General features: G+C 47.2%; 1 protein-coding gene across 1 annotated transcript; it reads right to left on the bottom strand.

Annotated features, from left to right (window-relative positions):
- Positions 1–738: 738 nt before the first annotated feature.
- Positions 739–23999, bottom strand: plppr4b (phospholipid phosphatase related 4b; the record flags this gene model as incomplete). The annotated part of the gene is made up of 8 exons (XM_080855130.1): positions 739–1813; positions 1907–2520; positions 2965–3138; positions 5571–5628; positions 7800–7995; positions 8299–8428; positions 17023–17208; positions 23922–23999. The coding sequence occupies 8 exons, from the start codon at positions 23997–23999 to the stop codon at positions 739–741; spliced, it is 2511 nt and encodes an 836-aa protein (XP_080711256.1).
- Between the last annotated feature and the right edge of the window lie 305 nt (positions 24000–24304).

Raw genomic sequence — 24304 nt, 5'->3', positions numbered from 1 at the left:
GGCTACAGTTAAGTATTCTAAGCACTTATGGTCATAAAAGCTTCTCACAACAAACACAGTTTTTTTTCTGAAGTGTGCACAGCTAAAAATACAAAGTTTATGTTTCAATTTGTCAGGTTTAGTATTTTTTTTCCCTTCTCCCACATAGTGTTTTTTAAACCTATAATGGTGGTGTAGCACCAATTTTAGAAATATTTACACCGTAAAGGAAAATATCAAACAAATAAATGTTACACTTGTAGTCCTTAGAGAATAACACTGATGCATGGGGACCTTCTCTTGGGGCAAGGGGAAAGAATAAAATAAACATTTGAACACTTCCGCCATCATTGACTTTCCTAACCTTGGCACATTGATGAGTTCCTTCTCACAGTGGTCATATGTACCAACAACCCAAGGAGTGACTAGGGAAACAGCTTCCTGTGTCATTCTCTCAGTTTAGAGTAAACTTCACAACACTTAAAGTTTGTGCTTTATGTGCGATTACATGTTAATAAATGACCAAAAAAAAACATGCACATAAAAAATTATAACTATACCTAAACGTGAATACAGTTGTGAAGCTAATCCTACCAGCAGCTTGAGGCTTCACATGAATGCAAAGAGCTGATTCCTCATCCTTCAGATGTTTGAGGGGGTTCTCTGTCCAGATCCCAGCAGCAAATCTGCTTTTTTGAAAACAATACAAACAAAAACAACAACAACTAAATGCCACGCAAATCCTTTGGGGGCAATGTCTTACTCCCTGGGAACCGGTGTGGAGGAAGTCCCCTTGTAGAAAATGTTCCGGGCGTTATCGGGGCTGTTGCTCCTCTCGGGGATGAGGATGAGCTTGCCTTTCCTGCGGAGGGTGGACTCCCGGCTGGAGGCCACTGACAGGCTCTCCGAGGCACTCAGGCCCCCGTCCCCACTGCCCTCCAGTGGGGTGACCCGGATGGTGGAGATGCCCTGATGGAGGTGCGGGTGGGGATGGGGGTAGTGGTGGTCGTTGACCGAGCCGGTGCTGATGGTGGTCACCGTGGAGATGGTGGGCACTGTCGGGACGGCGGCCGGGATGGGCGCATTGCCGCTGGGCCTCTTGATGCGGTCGGCTGAGCCGTAGCTGTCCCGCAGCGATTCCGAGCTGCCTGAGTCCCTGTTGAGGTCGTTGAGCTCGAAGGACTGCCGCAGGCTGCCCTGGGACTTCCATGTCCACGACCCGCTCCCAGGGCCGTCCGGGCAGGGGGACGGCATTGAGGCCCGCACGTCCTCTGGGTGGGCCTCCACCCGAATGATGGTCCCCTGGCAGCTGCCGGTTGTGCTGCCAGCAATGCTGCCACACGTGCTGCCCGCCGTAGGAACGCCCGTGAGTGACCCGGGACCGCCAGTGGAAGTCTCCTGCTGCTCCTGCAGGGTCTTGTAGCGGAAGGAGTTCCCGCTGCTGTCGGAGCTCTGTGAGTTGGAGTGGAGCAGGCCCTGCTGCTTGGACATGGCGATCACCTGCATGATACGCGGCTGCCCGTTAGTCCTGATGCTGCCGCCAGCTCCGCCGCCCGCCGCCACGCAGGGCATGGAGGAGGACGACGACGCGGTCGACACGGCGACGCCCATCTCCGCCGCCTTCTGCCACTTGGCGCGGGCGGCGGCGCTGGAGGTGGGCGAGCCGCAGGCGTTCTCCTGCGTCTCTTCAGGGATGTGGACCAGCTGCGAGGAGCCCGGCCGGGACTGCATGGAGACGCGAGCGCCGCCTGTGATCCCGCTGGGGTTGGTGGGCAGTGTGTTGCTGCCGGTGGCCATCTTAAGGTACTGCGCGGCGGGGCCCTGGTGCAGCTGGCTGGGGTGGTAATGCTGCAGCTGTTGCTGCAGTTGCTGTTGCGCCTGTTGCTGCATCTGCTGCTGGAGGAGCTGCTGCTGGAGGTGCTGCTGCTGGAGGTGCTGCTGCTGCATGTGGAGCAGTTCGCCGTTGAGGGCCTGCGGCGAGGGCTCGGAGCTGCAGCGGCCGTCCATGCTGCGCGAGGGCGAGGGTCCGCACCCGCCGCCCGGCGCCTCCATGGTCTGCAGCGACATCTTGCGGCTCTCGTTCTTGCTCTTCCACTGGGACAGCAGCTGCTTGGAGCGGGTGGAGTCCATGGAGGCGTGGTAGGTGGCCGTGCGCCGCGACACCTCCTTGCCGGTCTCCACGTGGGCTCGGGGCAGCGTGTTGCTGAAGGTCACCAGGCTGTCCTTGCCCAGGGCGCTGATGGGCGTGATCACCTCCACGTCGGCGCTGGAGCGCTTCAGGCTGCCCATGGAGCCGGGCCCGTGCGGGGGGCCGTGGTGGTTGCGGTGCAGCGCCCCCTCCGAGTGTGACGTGGGCAGGCCGCCGTCGATGCTGTGGCTTCCGCCCACGCCCACACCCTTGGCTGGCAGGTGGCGGACCCCGGGTCCGGCCCCGGCCTCGTGGCCCGGGAAGGCTGGTATGGTCCTGGCGGGCCCTTGGAGCGGCGGCTGGCAGCGGGACTCATCCTCGCTGGGCTGGAAGTTCCCCACAGCATACAGACCCTACAGAGGAGGACTCAGCTTTGAGTTCGGAGGTGATGGCACAACTCCTTTCAGCTGATCATTTCAGCTGAAGGTAGAAATGCATACAGGTAGATAATACTGTGGCACAGAAAATGCTAATCATTGACCTAAAGATCAAGCGCCTCACTGTGTTTAATGCTAATCCAGCTCCAAATATAGCTCAGTGGTAAACCTCCATTCAAACCTCTGTCAGGTCCAAGGCAAAGCATAATGTTGATGGAACACAGAACCAACAGGTCAGCTGTTATTCTGCATGTTAACTACTATCTATAACCATATTTACCTTATAGCCTTATTCCATAAAAGCAACCAAAAGGTCTAACCTTCACCTCACCCTACTTAAGAGATAATGAGAAGAAGCAGAGAGAGAGGGCAGAAGAAACAGAGGAATAGAAATAGCACTCATCAAGCAGCACTCCTTACCAGGTAGACCGCTATCCCTCCTCCGAGGATGAACCCCAGGTAGACGTCGATGGCGTGGTTCTTGTATTGGATGATGCGAGTCAGGCCACAGATGATGGCGCAGATGATGAAGGAGAACACCAGCAGAGGCTTCAGCAGTTTGGACGAGTCGGTCAGCGTGCTGTTAAAGTACATCTACAGCAGAGCACAGAGGGAAGGCCTCTCAGTTCAAAACAGTCATTGTCTTTCATGATTAATAATAATAATAATAATAATAATAATAATAATAATGATAATAATAATAATAAAAATAATTGATTTAATACATAGCGCACTCTACATTCACCTGAATCTCAGAGTGCCACAGTACATAATAAGAGCATAGTTAAAAACAATCTATAATAAAATAAAAAAAAATAAAAAAGTAAGAAACGCCTTTCTGAATAAAAAGGTTTTTAGGCCAGTCTTTAAACAGTCCAGTGTCTGTGTTGCCCTTAGGTGGTTAGGGAGGCTGTTCCACAGATTACAATCAATTAGGCATAGTAAGGATGTGATGCCTGTGTGAGATGGTTCAGATTTGAAGTATTTGCAGTTGAACAGAATCTAAATAATCTAGTGTTGAATATAGTTAAAGGTGTTAAATGTAATCCATTTGTAAGACTTTTTTCGTATGCATGTAGTACTCGTCACAATTTACTGTTTAGAGGGCTTTCCTTCATGGATTCGTTTCAGAAAATAGACCGTGAAGTAATCTGAAAATTGATCAAGTGCATCAACTGTCTGCCCTGTGATCCATGCACCGATCGATTGTTTCAACTGAAAAGTGCTGCAGCAGTACTCAGAAATCACGACACCAAAAGCCCCTCATGCTCATACACAAAATTGAAACCAAAACAAATGAGATCCTTATACATGCTTGGAATCCTCTTCCAGCACGCCTTGTTTAAGTAAACCTCCTGTTGTATCACATCCAAGTCGCCCCATCATGCGGTCTCGGGAGAATGAAAGGCAGGGTGTCAATTAGTGCGCCAGTGCGAATGCCAGTGCGTGACCCACCGTGAGGACATGCCGTGTGATCGCCTCTGACGAGTGGCGCTTGGCATTGTCAGGCCATTGAATATGGTCCAAAATACATGAGTCAGCTGTCCGCTCTCTCACTTTCTCTTTTTCCTGCTCTCTCTTTCTTTCTCTCTCTCACTATCTCTCTCTCTCTCTCTCTCTGTCTTTCTCTGTCTCCTTTCTTTCTATCCCCTCCCCCTTTTCTCTCTCCGTTCTGTCTGTACACAGAACATCTCTCTCTCCCATCCCCCCCTCTCTCTGTTTCTGGTTGATCTCTGGCACACACACACACACACACACACACACACACACACACACACACGCACACACACACACACACACACACGCACACAAACTGTCTTGCTCTCCCACTCTATTTCTCTTCCTCACCTCACAGGCACTTTATTACCGCAGATTTATTGCCGCGTGTCCGGGGCGAAACACAGCGGCACGGCTACCCATCACCACAACCATTTTCTCCTGACCATACACATGAACACACCATCAGAAACACACACAACCACCATGCTCACCAGCCTGCCCACGTATTCACACACAGACATCATTCTGACGTGCGCCCTTTGCCGTTCACATGTCCATGGTTGTGACTTTACTTTGTTCGTTTATATATTATTCTGACCCCTGTAGGTGGCGTAATTAAATGTACTGACGGGGTTTGGTTGTGATTCATAAAAAAGATGAGCAACACAAATACGCTGTTTATCCTGAATGACGTGACTGCCATTGATTGGATGTGACATGAGTCGAGAGGAGGAGGAGGCAAACAGATGAGAATAGGACAAGGATGAAGGGAAGCATGAAAGGAAGGGAAAGAGAGAGAAAGAATGACAGTAAAAACACTGAGGAAGACAGTGTGAGGGAGAGACAGCTTGAGAGTCCCAGGCAAAGTGTGTGTGTGTGTGTGTGTGTGTGTGTGTGTGTGTGTGTGTGTGTATGATACCAATGTGGAAGGAAAAGAAGGAGTAGGAGACAGGCTAGAGTGAAACAAGACACACTAAGAAATGACATATCAAAGAAAAGGGAGATTAAAAACTCCATGCATAAAGATGAGAGAATAAGACAGAGAGTGACAGTACCGTTATAAAGCACACACTGAAAAAGAGGGATGGAGAGAGTGAGAGAGTGATAGATGGAGTGTAGAGGATAGAGAGTGAGACATGAATAGAAAGGGTTGAGAGGGAGAGAGAAGGAAAGAGAGATGGAGAGAGTGAGAGATTTAGAGAGTGAGAGAGTGAGAGAGTGAGAGATTGAGAGAGTGTGAGATGGAGTGTAGAGGATAGAGAGTGAGACATGAATAAAAAGGGTTGAGAGAGAGAGAGAGGGAAAGAGAGAGTCAGATTGAGCGTCGGTTGCGGTGAGAGAGAGATGGAGAGAGTGAGAGATTGAGAGAGTGAGAGATGGAGTGTAGAGGATAGAGAGTGAGACACGAATAGAAAGGGTTGAGAGAGAGAGAGGGAAAGAGAGAGTCAGATGGAGCGTCGTTTGCGGTGAGAGTGGTCTGAAGCCGACGCGGAGCTCCGTGGCGTGGGCGTCCGCGCATTACTCACCGAGATGTAGACGGCGGCGAACGATGCCAAAGTTGCATGCTGGGAGGGGAAAGATTTTCTGAAAGCAGAGAGCAAAAGAGGAATTAAAGTCATGCAGAGGTAAACAGTCGGATTTCAAACCATGACCTGTTCCACTAAAAAATATAAATGGTTGCGTGAGAAGCTAGGTTTTGTTTATAATTGCGCTTCTGCTACGTCTACAACCGATGTAACAGGCTGGCAGCCGGGTGTTTGCAGAGCAGATGGCGCGTGAAAGGTGTGGTTTATATGAAGAGACGAAACAGCTTCTGTAATCTCTAGTCTATCTTAATGTTTCAAGCAGGCCTCATTTTTAGCACAACCTGACTCTCACCCCTTCTGGCAAGCTTTACGTCTTTTCAGATCTGCACAAAGCATTCATTATGCCTTGCAACCACCTCAAGAATGAGGTTTAGTTCAAGGCAGCTATGTCCTTTTTTCTGCGCACCCTCCTCTTGGAAACCATGCAAGAGTTTTAGCCTGACAAGACAACTTAGGGTACAGGTTTTGACATTTGGCAACTTAGCGCACACAGACCAAGCAATTCTCAGGCAACTCAATAACATGTGAGTTTTGTTCCAATGCATCTCTCAGAGTAAAATGTTTCTCTCCCAGTGTCTTGAATTGACAACCCTCCCCTATGTACTAACAGTATGTATCTTATTCTATTCCTCATCATTGATTGTGGTATAAGATAATGTTTTTAAGCAGCGTGTTAGCCCTTCATCTGCCATTAGCATGGCCAGTGACATGATGGAAAGTCAAAACTGAATGCTAGCCAGCCTGTGACAATTCCTAACCACACAGACATTTTTGGCACAAGAAGGAGAAGGGCTGTCTGTTTACCCTTCAAGCTACTGCCATGCTGAATGTTTCCACAGACCCGGATGATATTTAACGCCTGGTTTCATCTGTTTGTTCCGAGCATAAACAAAACCTTGGCTGATATTTGGCATCGTCTCCATGAGCAGGAGCCTCCCAAGCACCAGCAGTGATGGAGGAGTGACCACCTCCCCCTCCTCCCCCTCCCCCTCCTCCTCCTCCTCCCGGAGGCAAGCCACGGCCACCCCCCTCCGCATTGGATCTCACTTTCAGGCCGTCAAATAGACAATTGTGCCCACAGAAATGTACTCGTACATCAGATGGACGTGGGAAGGTCTGCTATGACAGCTGTACTGTACGCATCCCAAAAAAAAAAAAAATCACTTGCCCAATCTCATGGACAGACTGGCAAGCCTGTTATACTGTACAGTGCAATTACCAATTCAGCAGCACAGTTCGCTGCCTCAATTATAAAGTGGTCTAGGTAAAAAAAAAAAAACACTTTCCATAAATATGATGTTTTGTGTTGTGCATCTTATCTAAATTTAAAGTCTCTCTTGGGAACCTACAAGCCACTCAGTAAAAAAAAAAAAAAATGCTTTTTTATTACCTAAATGCGATGGTGTCGCTTTCTCTGAAACCTGACCTCATTAAAAAGGGTGGTGGTGGTGATGGTGATGGTGGAGGGGGTTGCTTCAAAAGACTTCAGCCTTAATCTACAGCTGCTATTCTCAGCCCTGGGGATGCATGGGTGGTGCAGGCTAGGGCTCTTATTAACGCTCACGTACTGACACCAGGCAGAGATCTCAAGCACTGTGTAATTTGGAGCACATAGTGGGGAGAAAAGGATTTATGAGAGATGGCTTGATACTCCCTTTTCACCCAAATCCCCCCCCCCCCCTACCCCCACCCTCCCTCCCTACTCCTACACAGTGAGAACCAGCCAGTGAAATATTTTTTGTGAAGGTTGTGAAAGTATTTCCAGGCCCCTGATAAGCTGCTTGTATGGTCTATTCATTCTGTCGGGGGCTATGACATCCCTATGGGTTTGACCTATCACAGTGGTCTAATCCCAGCCTGTTAGCGTTGTGTGAATGCTCTGTGTTGAATGCTGTGTCACTGTGTGATGTGGGCTTGTGTTGTAAATGGTGTGTGTGGACAGCCAGCTCCCAGTTCTTAATACGTTTGGTTTCTGTGCAGTGGCTCGTGCAATTATTGCAAAGGTCAAATGTGCCTGCGTAATCTGATTATGCCATAACGCAACGCTGTAATGAGGCAAACGCAGCTGCTGTGTCAAAACTTTTGGCCAAGGAAGGATGTTTAAATTCATCTGCCTCACTCATCAGAATTTTCGATGAGGTCAAAGGTTAGATGTCACAGGTGACCCACCTGCCAGCGTTGATGATGGCAGGGTCGGCCCCGGAGCAGATGTCGTCCATGATGTAGGCGTTCTCGTCGCAGGAGAAGTTGAGGCTGGTGTAGTTTGGCTTGCACACGGTCAGGAAGTACGGGGCGTGGTAGCCTGTGGCCAACTGGATGATGTCAGTGATAAGGGCGGTGGCACAGAGGCCAAAAACATGGACACCTGCGTGAGACACATACACACAAACCCACATTCAGACACACACACACACACACACACACACACACACACACACACACACACAGACACAGACACAGACACACACACTCACACACACACACACACACACACACACACACACACACACACACACACACACACACACACACACACACACACAAACACACACATACACAAACACAGGTTTTAGCACAAGGCCTACTTAGATCAAAGCCAAACACTCCATCCTAACTCTGGCTCACACACACACACACACACACACACACACACTGAAAGCCGACCTACCCACAAACCTGACGGCCCGGCGTATGTATGAGTTGAAGTTGCAGCCGGCGGCGTTGATGTCAGCCTCGGCTCCGGCCCCATTGTGCCTCCTGGATAGGCAGCAGAACAGAATTCCCTCTCCGATCATTATCTGCGGACAGAAAACCCGCCGAGTCAATACGGCAGACCCACAGAGATCAGATGTCCCCCGCAGTTCACCAACGCAATTACTCGTCCCCACAGCGTCAGTTAATGTGCCCATAATTCGCTCCTAGCTTGCAGCGCTATCTACCCTCATAGTGTTCCCAGGCTGACTCAGATAACTTTTCAGGGTTTTGTTGTACTGGCCCAAGGGCTCAGGTTTAAGCCATAGGGAACTAGAGTAGGGAGGCCAAGCCTGCTTTTCTGTATGTGCAAATTCAGGGTACTGCAGTTACTTTAAATTATTCTTGTGAGTATGAAGTACGCACGAAAGCTGGCATGAGGTGTTTTAAAGTGACCTTGTAAGCAGGGGGACTCTTTTGCTTACTTTAGCATGCAGATTCTTAAATGATATTCCACAATGACCTTGCTATCAGAGCACCCACTTCCTTACTGCACTTGCTAGTGTGTGACTTGCACTGTCAGTGTGAACTCACAGAACGCACCTGTTATCATGTACTCACGCACAAACACACGCACACACACACACACACACACACACACACACACTTTCTGTATAAACACACACACAGACACATTCTGTATAAACACACACACATTCGGTACATACACACACACACACACACACACACACACACACACACAAACACACACAAACACACACACAGAGACTTGTTCAAGCCCACACACACACAAACAAACACACACACACACATGTACAAGCCCCAAACACACACATGTACAAGCACACATATTATTGCTGTTATCCATGCCCTCCACCTGACCTGCTGTCACACTCATCACGTCAGCTCCTTGGAGCCCAGGTGCTGTCTTTGTGCACTTGACATTAAACCCCAGGTCCATAAACGCACACACACACACACACACACACACACACACACACACACACACACACACACACACACACACACACACACACACACACATACACACACACACACACACACACACAAACACACACGTCTGTGCCCTTGACATGAAACCCCAGGTCCATAAACACACACAGTAAAAGGTCACTGACAGGCCAAATGCAATCCCAAGTCATTTTGTATGTGCACAAGCCTTGCACAGTTTCTTACAGAAAACCCTGAATTTGCAGTAAATGTCCTCGACTTGACTTTGTTGGCCTCAAAACAGACAGCAAGTCCTCTCAAGCCATAGAAAGTAGTTGAATCTGAAAGTATCAATCAATTCTTATTTTCCTCATCAAATAGTACTGTATGTGCGCATCATAGTCGTCACAGCAAGCTGCTGTTTTTGTGCCCAACTCTGATCCTATTCAGGCATCCTTCATGTTAATTGTTTGACGAAATGAGCCAAGCGTCATTGTACACTGATGTGGTGCGATGTGCCGGTTGAATCATCGACAAAACTTTGTTTTGTAATTACTCACACCCTGTAATTCCAAAAAAAAAACAGTTTTGCTGAATGCTTTAAACATGGCAAATATGATATATTATTAGAATATATAAAAGAACATCAACAATTTCCTGTGAAAAAGTGGCTTTGCATGTCTCTAGTGGTTTTGCAGGGAGAAAAAAAATCGAATACGGAAAAAAACAGAATTAGTTAGCAGTAGTAGCAACATGCAAGCCCTGCATTTTTACATACACAGCATTATGTCCAGGTACAATCTGTGACAATCTAAAGAAGAGGGAATTTGCATGCTGATCCTACACAATGAGGTTAGGAGGAGGAATCTGGGAAAAGGAGTCAGGATCAGGTATGGCCTGTCCTGAAAATGAACTATACCTAAATATACCTCTTTTGTTATTGTGGACACTTGACTTCTGTGGGTGGTGTGGCCTGGGACAGACGCCATGACTGCTGGGGCTTTGGTGTGGTGTTAGGCTTTGGCTTGGGTGAGGAGTTTAAATCACGGCAGGGGCGCCAGTTTGATGTCAGTAACCGTCCACGCCCAGGCTGGCGGGGGAGGTGCTAAGGATATAGCTGGTAGACCCTGGCACGAGACGGGCAGCCCAGCGCCATGCCCCGAGGGCCCGAGGCTCTGAGGCCACCGCGCCCGCCTCCCTGTGCCCACGTTCTCTGCCACTCTTCGCAGCCATTCTGCCTGTCTAGCTGATGGACATAAAGATGCCATCGCCTCGTCCCCGAAAAGGAGACAACTGGCAGCGCAGCAGGGGGCCGGAGCACCTGCGGCAACCTCCCGCCTGACACCAAATCTGTTCCGTAGTACAACAAGCACTCGGAGAATAGAGGAGATTAAATCAAGGGCAGACACTGATGGCAGCTTTAAAATGGAAAATTAAATAAATATTTCGTCCCATGACGTGGCTGGAATAGCAAATGCTCACGGGGGAGTCGACCTTTAGACCCATTTGACCCTCTGACAGGCTAGAGGTTGAATGTGAACCAGCAAGTATCATGGCTCAAATCAGTTTTGGAGGAATCCCATCACAGCTCGTCACTCATATAGGAGGCAAATTAATTATATTGCTGGCATACTGCACACATTATCTCTCTCTGACACTAATTTGACTGTCACCCGTTTTAGTGCCTTGCGATTTTTTTCCAATTAATCCCAATCAGAATATTCTATGGACTTCTTCATCAGAAGCAATTACATGTGATTGGTTTGAACGTTTCCCGTAATGGAAGAGGAGTACATTTTTAAAATATATGTGACATCTGCATTGCGGTGGGATTTCAATTTTGGTGAATACATGAGCCGCATCAGATGAACAGCAATAACGCAGAGTGCCACTAAACCCAAAGCAATCCCATCTGTTCTCATTCTATTTGTGTAACACCTCATTAATGCGTGTAAGATTATATGATTGGTGTAATTATCCACATTTCAGGCACAGCTGCAAATGGTCATTTTGGTTTTAGTATGGTTCAGTTCGGGTTTTGTTTATAGGGGCGACTTGCTTGGGACTCTGCTCATACTGAATGCCATGTTGCCGTGACGACACTTTTCTGACCTCGCAACGATGAAGGATCGCTGCCTCTCAGGCGGGTTACGTCACTGAAGCAGGGCAATCAGCTGCCATCTCTGCTGATTCATGACTCAAGATATCACAGCGGTCATCTTAAGGCTGACCACTCATTCATGTGTGTTCTGTCTTTTTAAATAGCATGCCTGCAAGCCACGTTTAATACCCACCATCGCACGCAACCCAACCTTATGTCAGTCTGGCTCTCTTTGAGGTTCTTTCTAAACTTCACATCTTGTTATGAACTGTGCAGATATTCTCACATGATGTCTTCTGGATTTGTCTTTTTACCTCAGGGGGATTTTCCCTCTGCTGTCCTTGCTCTGCCCATGCTTGAATGGACATGGACGGTGTCCAGAACAGACCCTTATCCTCAAGGCTAACTGTAGATGGTCAATAATTAATATGCATTTGATGAGAGAGGTTCTGACTGAAATAGGGCCCCCACAAAGGGACTTAGTCGTTCTAACTAAAGCCTGATGCTAGGTGCCCTCTGAAACTGGCCACAGTTTAGTGTGCCATTTAGATTTACATTTCACATTGTCATTTAGCAGACGCTTTTACCCAAAGCGACTTAAAAGCAATGTTGCATTTATACATCAGGAGCAGTAAGGAGTTCAGTGTCTTGCTCAAGGACACTTACACACTTGGTCGGGAGGGGTGGGGAATCGAACCAGCAACTTTCCAACCTTCCGGTTATCTAAACGACTCCTCTACCTCTTGTACCACTGTTTGGCACATGGCACCCCAGGCTCCTCTATTGGGGACAAGGATTTTAGATGGAGCATAGCATATTTAATTCCAATTTGGACACACACACACACATGCAAACAAGACACTAAAACTGTAATGTTCCACTTAGCTGGCTATTCCATCAACACTGGCATGTCTCTCCCCAGACAGAGGGAGTTCACACTTCAAAACCATTTATCCCTCCTGTCATTTCCATAACAACAGGCTAATATGCCTGGAGAACTCAGTGGGAATCCGGGTGTGAAATAATCAACGAGTTTCTGCATGAGAGCTCCGCTAGTGCAGTGGCCCTGGCTACCACGACATACGGGCACACACACACACATGTGCACACACACATACACATGCATACACACACGCACACATTCACACACACACACACACACACACATGCATATGCACACGCACACATGCACACACGCACACACATGCATACGCACACACACACATGCACACACGCACACACATGCATACGCACACGCACACATGCACACACATACACACACATTCACACACACACACACACACATGCATATGCACACGCACACATGCACACACGCACACACATGCATACGCACACACACACATGCACACACACATACACACACACATATGCATACGCACACATGCACACACATACACACACACACACATGCATACGCATACGCACACGCACACATGCACACACATACACACACACATATGCATACGCACACATTCACACACACACACACACACATGCATATGAACACGCACACATGCGCACACACATACGCACACATGCACACACACACACATGCATATGCACACGCACACATGCACACACATACACACACACACATGCATGCATACGCACATACACACATGCATATGCACACACACACACAAATATACACATGCATGCATGTGCACGCACGCACACACAAGCATGCACTACAACACACAAATAATACACATTTATACACAGACCTAAATACAGTATGTGCAGAGCAGACACATGAAATCATACAAATGCAGTCACATACACGCACACGCACACGCACACGCACACGCACACGCATGCACTACAACACACAAATAATACACATTTATACACAGACCTAAATACAGTATGTGCAGAGCAGACACATGAAATCATACAAATGCAGTCACATACACGCACACGCACACGCACACGCACACGCACACGCACACGCACACACACACACACACACACACACACACACACACACACACACTCAAACTCACACTCACACACACACACACACACACACACACACACACACACACAAATACCATGCTGCTATTGCTACATTCCTGGCCACCATCACAGAATCTACAATGATGTGAGCAAACAGACACACGCAGATTCACATAATTTCTACAGTGAATAAATAAATAATGCTTTTTGCTACTCTCTAGTCTGTTTGAAAATGGACAAATTGACCCCCTAGCATCTGGCATGAGGGGAAGGACAGATTCACAGTGAAGGCACAGCACAAGGGGAGAGGGAAGGCGAACAAACCCACCCCTCAGCAATGCATGGGTCGGTGTGCGGGAGAGAGGGCCGTTAGAGGCGGGCGCTGAGTGGGCACTCTGATGTACAAGCCTGCCAGAATGTCATGGAGACCAGCTCCTTGCGTTGCTAGGCGAGCGCTTAGCTAAAAGGAATGCCTTATCTAAAAGCAGCGGTAGAATGCCAGAGATGTCTGAACGTTTCTCACAATCTCCTGAGAGTGGTGTTGCTGTTTGTGTTTGCCAAGTGAAATGTCTGTCCTGAGGGATCCCTCACTGTTCACTGTTTTGTTATAGTAATAGAGCAGGTGGAGTGATACAAGGGTTCTCCATCTTGAAATGTACACAAACACAGTAGGAAGCACATGAAATAAGACCAGTTTTATCTATCGATAAGATTGACTTTCTATACATAAGGAACTCCTAGCTGACTTCGCCTGTCAAATTCACTTCAGATGTAGAGAGAATCTATAATGTAAGCAAATAGGTCAAATAAATTCCAATCGTGTGCACAAAGTGTCTTCAAAAACCAGAGCATTTCTTCAGGTTCTTGAGCTGTAAATGAGCTTCTGAAGCTACATGACACAAATAGAATATTATCTATCAGATATTCTGATAGCACTTCATATAATTTCTGCTTTAATTATAAAGGTGTAATAATCAGAGAAGGACTATGATATAATATAAAAATAATATAAAAAATTAATTATCCAAAGCCACAGAGAGGCCTGCTGTCAATCAACCAATCAACGTCTGTCTAGTGGAATGCACGTTGTCATTGGATGTGAATGTGTCAAAACTGAACATGAAGATGTTAGGTCCACAGCTAAGGAAAGGGAACAGATGTATATAGCCACAGTACCTGAAAATAGTGAATGGTGGTTATGAAATTGTAGAAATATGCATGGCACATACACAGCCTCTGGGTAACACAGAGTATCAGTGCTGCTCATGGCAGCATCTTGCCCATCTGTGAGCTCTTTCAGCCAGATAAAACCTCACACCACTATACTAGGACTGCCCTGCCACAAGTATGTTAGTGAACACAGCCTGCTGAGGTAGTCTGCCCAGTCACCACTCCTCGATCCAACAGAGCATCTGTGGCCTGAGATGCAGGGAGCTATTTGTAGGGTTTATACAGTCCCAGCCAACTTGACCCAACGGTGGGGGGCATAGGCTGGTATCCCTGTGAAATATGTCTGATGCTCTCAGAATCAGTGACCACACAAAGATAAGTTGGTCACAGTGTGATCTATTATCCAAGGCGACACGCGGTATACTACAGACACCACTGATCATCACTTAACTATACTACACACAGTATACTACAGACTCCACTGATCATCACATAACTACAGGCAGTATACTACAGACAACACTGATCATCACATAACTATACTACACGCTGTATACTACAGACACCAGTGATCATCCCGTAACTATACTACACACAGTATACTGCAGACACCACTACTGACACCAGTTACCATCCCGTAACTATACTACACGCAGTATACTACAGACACCAGTGATCATCACATAACTATACTACACGCAGTATACTACAGACACCAGTGATCATCACATAACTATACTACACACAGTATACTACAGACACCAGTGATCATCACATAACTATACTACACACAGTATACTACAGACACCAGTGATCATCACATAACTATACTACACACAGTATACTGCAGACACCACTACTGACGCCAGTGATCATCACATAACTATACTACACACAGTATACTACAGGCACCACTGATCATCACATAACTACAGGCAGTATACTACAGACACTAGTGATCATCCCGTTACTATACTACACGCAGTATTCTACAGACACCAGTGATCATCACATAACTATACTACACGCAGTATACTACAGACACCAGTGATCATACCGTAACTATACTACAAGCAGTATACTACAGACACCAGTGATCATCACATAACTATACTACACACAGTATACTACAGACAACACTGATCATCACATCACCTTGCTCTACCAGTTAGGTGATAGGAACACAATGCAAGCGTGGGGGGTGTGGAGGGTGGACAGCCAGGCAATGTGTCCCCGAGATTGTCCCAGGCAGGAAAGAAATGTTATCTAAATGTTCATTGGACAAATGTATTTGTTTTCAGAAAGTGTTTTATCATTTTAATGAGATGATGCTTGTCGTCAATTAATTTATCTTCCTGCTACAATTTGAAGCCTACACATGTCCACCTATTTTATTGCAATGCAGAGGCCTCAAAATAAGAAGGTGTGACATTGTTGTAACTGCACTTGCCACGTTAGTCAACATGTGGTCCTCATCATGCAGAGTAGTCTACTACTGGACAGGTTAACGTTAGCTAGCTGGCTGGTTAGCCACTACAGTTGGCTATTTACAACTTCTAGTGGTCATCTACCTGCTAAAACAAAACAGCTATCTAAGATGAAACTATTTGCGCTATACCATGTCTCAAGACAGATTGATGGTTTGGCACTGCTTTCTATAGACAGACTTAAAGGACCTAAAACATTTGCTACCAAAGAGCTGTGGTGGATGTCAATCTAAGCGCTTAAATTCACGGTGATCTTAGGGGCTGATGATGTGTTTTACTTTACATGTGTCATTGTCACTGGATCATGTTTTACATAACACTGACTTGTCAACGAGTTGTCAACAAGTCATCATTTTGACATTTGCTAACTTAAACCTAGGAAGTGATTATTGTCTTATGAGTTAATAGACTAATGTGACATGATTTGTTACAACCCTTTATTTTGAATATTATGAATGACAGTCAAGTTGACGTGACAATAAAGCATGGCGTTGATATTCCAAGCCTGCTACTCTGTTCTGGCCCAGGCATCATGCACGCCAGCCCTGAATGCAAGCATCACATTTATAACAATATAATACCAATAAGCGGTAATGCTGTTTGGTTTCCATGGTGCATCCCATCTCTGTCACAGAGATTCTTGGGCTGAAACTCATCTACTTTTTAATGGATACAGTAATAAGGTTTTTATATTCCCTCATTTACCAACGCCTACCTCTCTCAAGCTGAAATTAAAATGACTCATAATAATAAATAATCAACTGGGCTCATCTACCAGACCAACCTGAGATGTATATTATGGTCTCATTTCACACGTAAGCATGTTCTCAGTGACAGGAAGCTTACCTTAAATGAACAACAGACGCCATCAAACCATGACTCAGAAAGCCCACAGCTTCTCGCTTAAAATACCAGTGTAAGGATAAACAAACCATTGCAAATCCCCTGTTTTAGCAGACAGCATAATGAAGTTAAGCACCAGAGGGTATCTTACCGTGATGGCGGGTGCGGCGAAGGCCAGGCTGAGCAGCATGAGGAAGGGCACAGCCTCATGCGTGGGCTCGATGTAGGGGAGACTCAGGCTGCGGTCGTTGCAGTTGAAGCCCGACCGGACTGGCTTGAACATGTCTGTCAGCTCCAGGAAATACAGGCTCACCACCGACGACACCAGGATGGGCAGCTGTCCACACAAACGGAGTAAAGAGAATCAAGGAATGAAACAAGAAATCTATCTGAGACGATATGTTGTTGTTTCCTGCTCCAAAGGGTTTCTGAGATTCTTTATTTCCATTTTGAAAATGTTTAAAAAGTTTAATTTGGGGGGGCACTGTAGCTCACACAGTAGCCTCGACCACATTCGGGCTTGACGCCCACGGAGGAAACAGGTTCGATGGTGATCTTCGGTGGTGATCTTACAAAACAAGCAGATCTGTGTGCCTGCTCTGGTCTATATGTGGACGGCACAAATGAGATCAGTGTGGATTTAAAATAATTTAAAAGCAACGACATATTGTACCCTGCCCTCTCCTTAAACTAACAGCAGTGGTGGTACTCGTGGAAAAGTTCCCATGTCATTTGTATTATTAAAACGGCCATTCTAAAGAGGGGGTCTGCAGCGCAGCGGTAGGTTGTCCCTGCTTGGCCCCGGTGGCTTCAGGGATAGGATGCATGGTTGCACTGATTTCATGCTGACGTGCGCCCCTACCCAAGACGACAGAGTAATTACCTTTAAGTGCTCGGAAAAGCAGTGTCTCCCTAGAGATCAGCGCTCGCAGGCGATTGCATTGAACATCAGCATTTTCATTTCAAAATGAATTGAAAACAGAAAGACCCACAATCCTCGAGAGGAGAGGAGAGGAGAGGAGAGGCTGGGGAAGGCAGGTAGAGAAAATGAGCCTCAAGGTAAAAGTGAAATAAATGAACATGGGCAAAAATTGGATTTTGGCTGAGAGCTGAGAGGGGCGGTTTCTCGGGCCACATGAGGGTAGTGCTGTTAGAGTGAGGGGGGCGAGTGAAGCTCCGGTCTCCACAGTCCGATTCGCTCTAGATAACTGCTGTGACTGATAGCAGAGAGAGGTGGTAGTGGTGGTCATGGTGATGGGGGACATTTCTGACATGCATGTACGGGATGCTAATGTGATGTGCATTATTTATCTTGCACAGAGTAGACCTCATTGCAGCATACAGCAGGGGTACCACCAACCCAAACCTCCTCCAATTAGACAGAACCCTGGTTGTTTCTGGGCCGAACCGTCTTCCCGAAATTGCAGTGCAGTGCGAGGGCCAAGTGTGTGCCGGCGGGCTCCGCTGTGCAGCATTTCCATATGAGGGCTTAAACGGCTAACAGCGCGTGCGACGGAGCCCCCCCACCACGAGCGGAACAGAAGGACATCTCTTCATGTCGGGAGTGCAGAGGAGCCTCCAGCTGAGAGGGAGAGGAGACTGGCAGCTCTGCCTCTGAAGTCGCAACACAAGCCGCAGATAGTCGGCACGCTCTGAGAAGAGCGGCAAATATTGCCATTCGTAATTCCACTGGTGACATGGTCGCTTTTGAACACTGCTCTCCCACACACACACATGCATAAATACACACAGACACACACATACACATCTATGTACATTTCAACACAGGCAAGTAAGGACACACATACCCTTACACACACACACACTAACTTACAGCTTATACATCTTTTACACACATATGCACAGTGTAACCTAAGAACTACCTTACATATACACCCCTGTGCACACACACACACACACACACACACACACACACACACACACACACACATACACACACACACTCACACACACACATGTGCTCATCAACATGCATACCATCCATAAATCAAAATTTCACAGGTCAGCAAATCAGTCTCAAACATTCCTGCTGCTCACCATTAGGGCTTCCATATTCAAAAGATGAAAAGGGGGAAGGAAGCCAGGCTGAGAATACATTATTAATATTGTGTCATCTCTGCTGTGTGGTAACAGTGGTTACAGTGGTACAGTTCCAACTGAACTCAACCTCTAGTGTGCACTGGGTGTGTGAGAGACCATGAGTATACATATGTTGGTATTATTTGGCAATGGCTCCTTTACAGTCTCTCTTTCACTTTCCCTCTCTTCCTCTTTCTTTCTCTCTCTCTCTCGTTTTCCCTCTTTCTCTCTGGATGAACAGAGACTGATCCGGGCATCGTGCGTTGCTGATATCCCACGTGTTCGCTTCAGAGCAGAAATATAGGTCAGTGGTAGCACCTAAGCAAACGACGGACTCTGCAGAAATATGCAAGGTGAAGCAGCTGCTTCTCTTCTCCTCTCCTCTCCTCTCCTCTTCTCTCCTCTCCTCCTCTTCTCCTCTCCTCCCCGCATACCTGGCAGCAGAGTAGCCTCCCCACACAATCACTCCACCACCACCACCACCACCACCACCACACACATTCCCTGGAGGGCAACTCTCCTTGATTTGATGAAGATTACATTCCTTAAGACCACTCTAAAACCCCTCCCCAGCAGGTTGAGGGGCAAAACTGGCGCCCGCTAACGCCTGCAATCTTTCACTTTCATAAACAAGATGGACGTCTTTCTTGGCCGCTCACTTAAGACACACTTTAAATTCAATTAAATGCTGAGCAGACTTTTGAAGTGCTCGTTCGTAACGCTGTCCGGCAAATCTGAGGCAACGCTTGATGCTGACACACTTTCAGGAGGCAATTCTCAGAGGGAGCCGGCGCTGAAGAAGAAGAGCACGCGGCGTAACTTGGAAGAGCAGTTTTTTTTTATTTATGCCACGGCTGTACATAAACGTCCCTCTAATCTCATTCCACCGTATCCCACTTCCAGAGATTACCAAAATGAGAACGTAAAGGAAGGAGGGGAAAGGAAGGTATGAACAACAGGAATGACACCGCCGCCTGAATAATGGATGTATACAAATGGAAGGCTGGCTTGTGTTTGCTGCCGGTTATTTTTAGCGGCTCCATCGCAGCAGGCACTGGAGGTGTCCCACTGCTAATGAAGGCCTGCGTGCCCGTCTCATCCCTGGGCACAGTCTCTCATTAGACCCCACGATTACTGCTTCCCTCCTCTGTGCGGGGCCAGACGAGAGAGAGAGAGACAGAGAGAGAGGGACGGAGAGATGGAGAGACAGAGAGGGATGGAGAGATAGTGGGGCAGAGGGAGTGAGGGATGGAGGGAGAGAGAGAGAGAAAGAGAGACAGAGAGGGACAGAGAGGGACAGAGAGGGACGGAGAGATAGGGGGGCCGAGGGAGTGAGGGATGGAGGGAGAGAGAGAGAGAGAGAGAGAGAGAGAGAGAGAGAGGGACGGAGAGATAGGGGGGCCGAGGGAGTGAGGGATGGAGGGAGAGAGAGAGAGAAAGAGAGACAGAGAGGGACGGAGAGGGACAGAGAGATAGAGGGGCCGAGGGAGTGAGGGATGGAGGGAGAGAGAGAGAGAAAGAGGGACAGAGAGATAGAGGGGCCGAGTGAGTGAGGGATGGAGGGAGAGAGAGAGAGAGAAAGAGAGACAGAGAGGGACAGAGAGATAGAGGGGCAGAGGGAGTGAGAGATGGAGGGAGAGAGAGAGAGAAAGAGAGACAGAGAGGGACGGAGAGGGACAGAGAGATAGAGGGGCCGAGTGAGTGAGGGATGGAGGGAGAGAGAGAGAGAAAGAGAGACAGAGAGGGACAGAGAGGGACAGAGAGATAGAGGGGCAGAGGGAGTGAGGGATGGAGGGAGAGAGAAAGAGAGACAGAGAGGGACAGAGAGGGACAGAGAGATAGAGGGGCAGAGGGAGTGAGGGATGGAGGGAGAGAGAAAGAGAGACAGAGAGGGACAGAGAGATAGAGGGGCAGAGGGAGTGAGGGATGGAGGGAGAGATAGAGAGAAAGAGAGACAGAGAGGGACAGAGAGATAGAGGGGCAGAGGGAGTGAGGGATGGAGGGAGAGAGAGAGAGAGAGAGAGACAGAGAGGGACGGAGAGATAGTGGAGCTGAGGCAGTGAGGGATGGAGGGAGAGAGAGAGAGAGAGAGGGACAGAGAGATAGGGGGCTGAGGCAGTGAGGGATGGAGGGACAGAGAGAGAGAGGGAGAGAGAGACAGAGATGGAGGAGGTGGTGACATACCTGGAGTAGCCATGTGTCTAGGGCTTACTAAGCATGTGTTACAATTATGAGGCAGGTGAAAGAGTTTGGACTGTTATTTATAGTATGTAAAAAAAAATAGGGCATTTGAAAGGACACTGCAATCCCCCTAAGAAGTTTTTTTATCCACAAGGCAACCTTGACCTTTTGTCAACACGATTGTCTAGATTTACAAATCTCCAGGACCCCTAAGCTGTAGGGAAGAGCGCAAATCAAGTGCCCACAGCAAGGTTGATCTTAAAGATACATTTTACATGCTGACGTTTCAGGTCAGTCCACTGCTTCCTTCTCAGAAACTTAGAGCATATTCATGAGCTCACATCCCACGCCTAAGTGAGGTCTTGGTGAATTAAACACGACATCTGTTCAAGCTGATTTACAGTGAGCTTCAGCGCTCTCCTCAGGATAGCTGGTTAAACCATGCAGCTCTTATAATGGACTGCCTGTTACAGTATAAGATATTTCCATACAGATGGTCTGAGGTTCACCTGAGGGCAGCCGAATCTATTGATCTCGGCGTAGCACCTGCCGGATTTATGAATATCGACACGCTTACCTCACTAAACGCCTCACTAAATGTATCCCTTACTCAGTGTCACTATTGATGGGGTATCTTAGGGCTACCCTAGGTGAGTGAATGCATAAGTAAGAATGCGTGATTGAGAGTGGGTAAGTGAGTGTGTGTGTGTGTGTGTGTGTGTGTGTGTGTGTGTGTGAGTGAGTGAGTAAGTGTGTGTGTGTGTGAGAGTGAGTGAGTGAGTAAGAGTAAGTGAATGAATGCATAAGTAAGAATGTGTGATTGAGAGTGGGTAAGTGAGTGTGTGTGTGTGTGAGTGTGAGTGAGTAAGTGTGTGTGTGTGAGAGTGAGTGAGTAAGTGTGTGTGTGAGTGAGTGAGGGAGTAAGAGTAGTGAATGAGAGAGAATGAATGAGCGAATGAGAGTCACCCTGCATGCATCCCCCTTCAGTGAGAATGCCCCATCTGAGGGGTCTGCTTATCTCACTTTCCTTCACAAGCTTCCTTCCCCCTCCCCTTCATCTCCTCGTCTGAAGGCTTGACTGCTCCCCTTCTTTATGTCCCCTTGGCCTATATATGCTCCACTTCCTCAGCGAGACGAGAGAAGGGGGGGCAGCTATTCCAGTCAAAGAGCATTGGTTCAGGCCCCAGTAAGTGTAGCATCACACATAGACTACTTGTCTGGGGTAATCCTTTCCAAGAGCAACACAGCTTCCTGGTGGACACCGGTGCTATTCTTCTCTCTCAGCATGCAGCCCATAATACTTATAAAAGCCAAGATATGTAATGGAGGGAGAAATAAAAGAGCCCCATAGCAAATCATAAACAGCAATGGATGGGAGCTGGGTGGTGTCAATATCAACATAGTAAAACTTATGACCCGTCTTAATTGCTAAGGGAAAGATCTCAATACACCATTTGTATTTCATTCTGACACCCTTGGAGGCTGCCTAGTGTCTGAAGCAAATGTTGGAATGAATGGGCTTGAATAATTTCCATCCCCCAGAAAAAAAACGTTGTTCATGAAATAGTGATGATGTTTGCATGGCTTCATTTGAAGTCCCATTCTTCTGCTGTCTCTCCTGTTGTGATGCATGGTGAATAACGATTCAGGTGGGAGATATGCGTTGTGATCAAAGAACAAAAGCAAGCACCTTGACAGGTTTTTGTTTTTTTTATCTCAGTGAGACGTGCCAGTCGATTGTGCCACTTGAGACTGTGTAAGGGATATAGTGTCATCCTGTCTCTATAACGCTGGGTGGCAGCCAGGGATAGTCTTCAGGCTCTGGGTGAACAGCACTCTACAATCTTCACATGTAACCTTCACCTTGCTAATTAAATGTCCATTGCCATGCAACAGAAAACACACAGTACTAAACAGAAAGTCTCGGCCCCTGTTGGAACTCAATGTCAACATGTCCCTCTAACAACCTCCTTGCAAGCATGGCTGCACTTGACTGGACCAAACTCCAGATATTTACAACAACAAAGGCCAAAAATGATCATTACTTTACATTTCTTTACATTACATTACACTACATTACTGGATATCCCCTCCCCCTTTCTCAACACCGAGAAATTAAATTTGGGTTAAGAGCATAGATTCACATGTGCCTCCATGAAGAGCATGACTTCCTAAGGTATGAAGCAATCAATGTAAGCATGAAACTAGGGCATATTAGATGTGTAGAATCAATTGGGACAAACATAAATAGCAGACTGCTTTGATTTTTTTCATACTGGCATGAAGACAGCCGTTTAGAGGAACACTTGGCCTGAAATGTTACAGATCTACATGCTCTGCTAAATTAAAGCTAATAAGTAAATGGGTTCAGAAATATCTAAGTTCTATAATCCTTTTCGCCATGACAAAGGTGTTTCCATAATATCATTTTTGACTCCGGAACAGGTATCTGTACACATGTATGCATGTATGGATGTAAGCATGTGTAAAATGAAAACTAGTCACACAAATGATCACTGATAGTTGATGAAAGACAGAAATAAAGCTCTTGACGAACAACTTGCCGTAAACCTACTGTCACACATTTAACCTAATTCTTGGCACCATTCGATGATTTCATTCAATGCCGTCTGACTTCGAATGACCAAAGCGCCATCTGTGTGTATGACCGACCATATCACCATATAAACACCCCTACTCCCTGCAAAACCTTGTTATTGTCATTTTTCGACATGCGTTCAATACAATTAGGATGTCAGTTCAACCTACCTCAACAAAATAGAAGCAAGGCAGCAAGGTAACGCTGTCTTTCGTCACCTTTCCTTTTGGTCTTTCTTTCGCCGACATGGTGGCACTTTTTCAGCCCTTTTCACGAGAAAACACCGGTAACCTGTTGTGTGCAAATGTCCGCAGCCACCTTCGTCACGCAATCTCATGCGACGACAACGAATGCTTCTCGCTTCATTCTACAATCTAGAGACCAAAGGATGGACGGTGCGGTTTTCTACAGCATGTAGAATCAGTAATCACCACCAAGTCTCCGGCGCACGAATCGTGTATGCACGACGCGACAGATCAGAGATGCAGGGGACACACTCGGTCTACATCCCGCGGTAACACGGTCAGACACTTGGAGCAGACCACAAGGTAAA

This window comes from Sprattus sprattus (genome assembly GCF_963457725.1).
Source record: "Sprattus sprattus genome assembly, chromosome: 17".
NCBI classification, from domain to species: Eukaryota; Metazoa; Chordata; class Actinopteri; order Clupeiformes; family Clupeidae; genus Sprattus; species Sprattus sprattus.
Note: the sequence above shows the minus strand (reverse complement) of the source record. Positions and strands in the feature narration are given on the sequence as shown.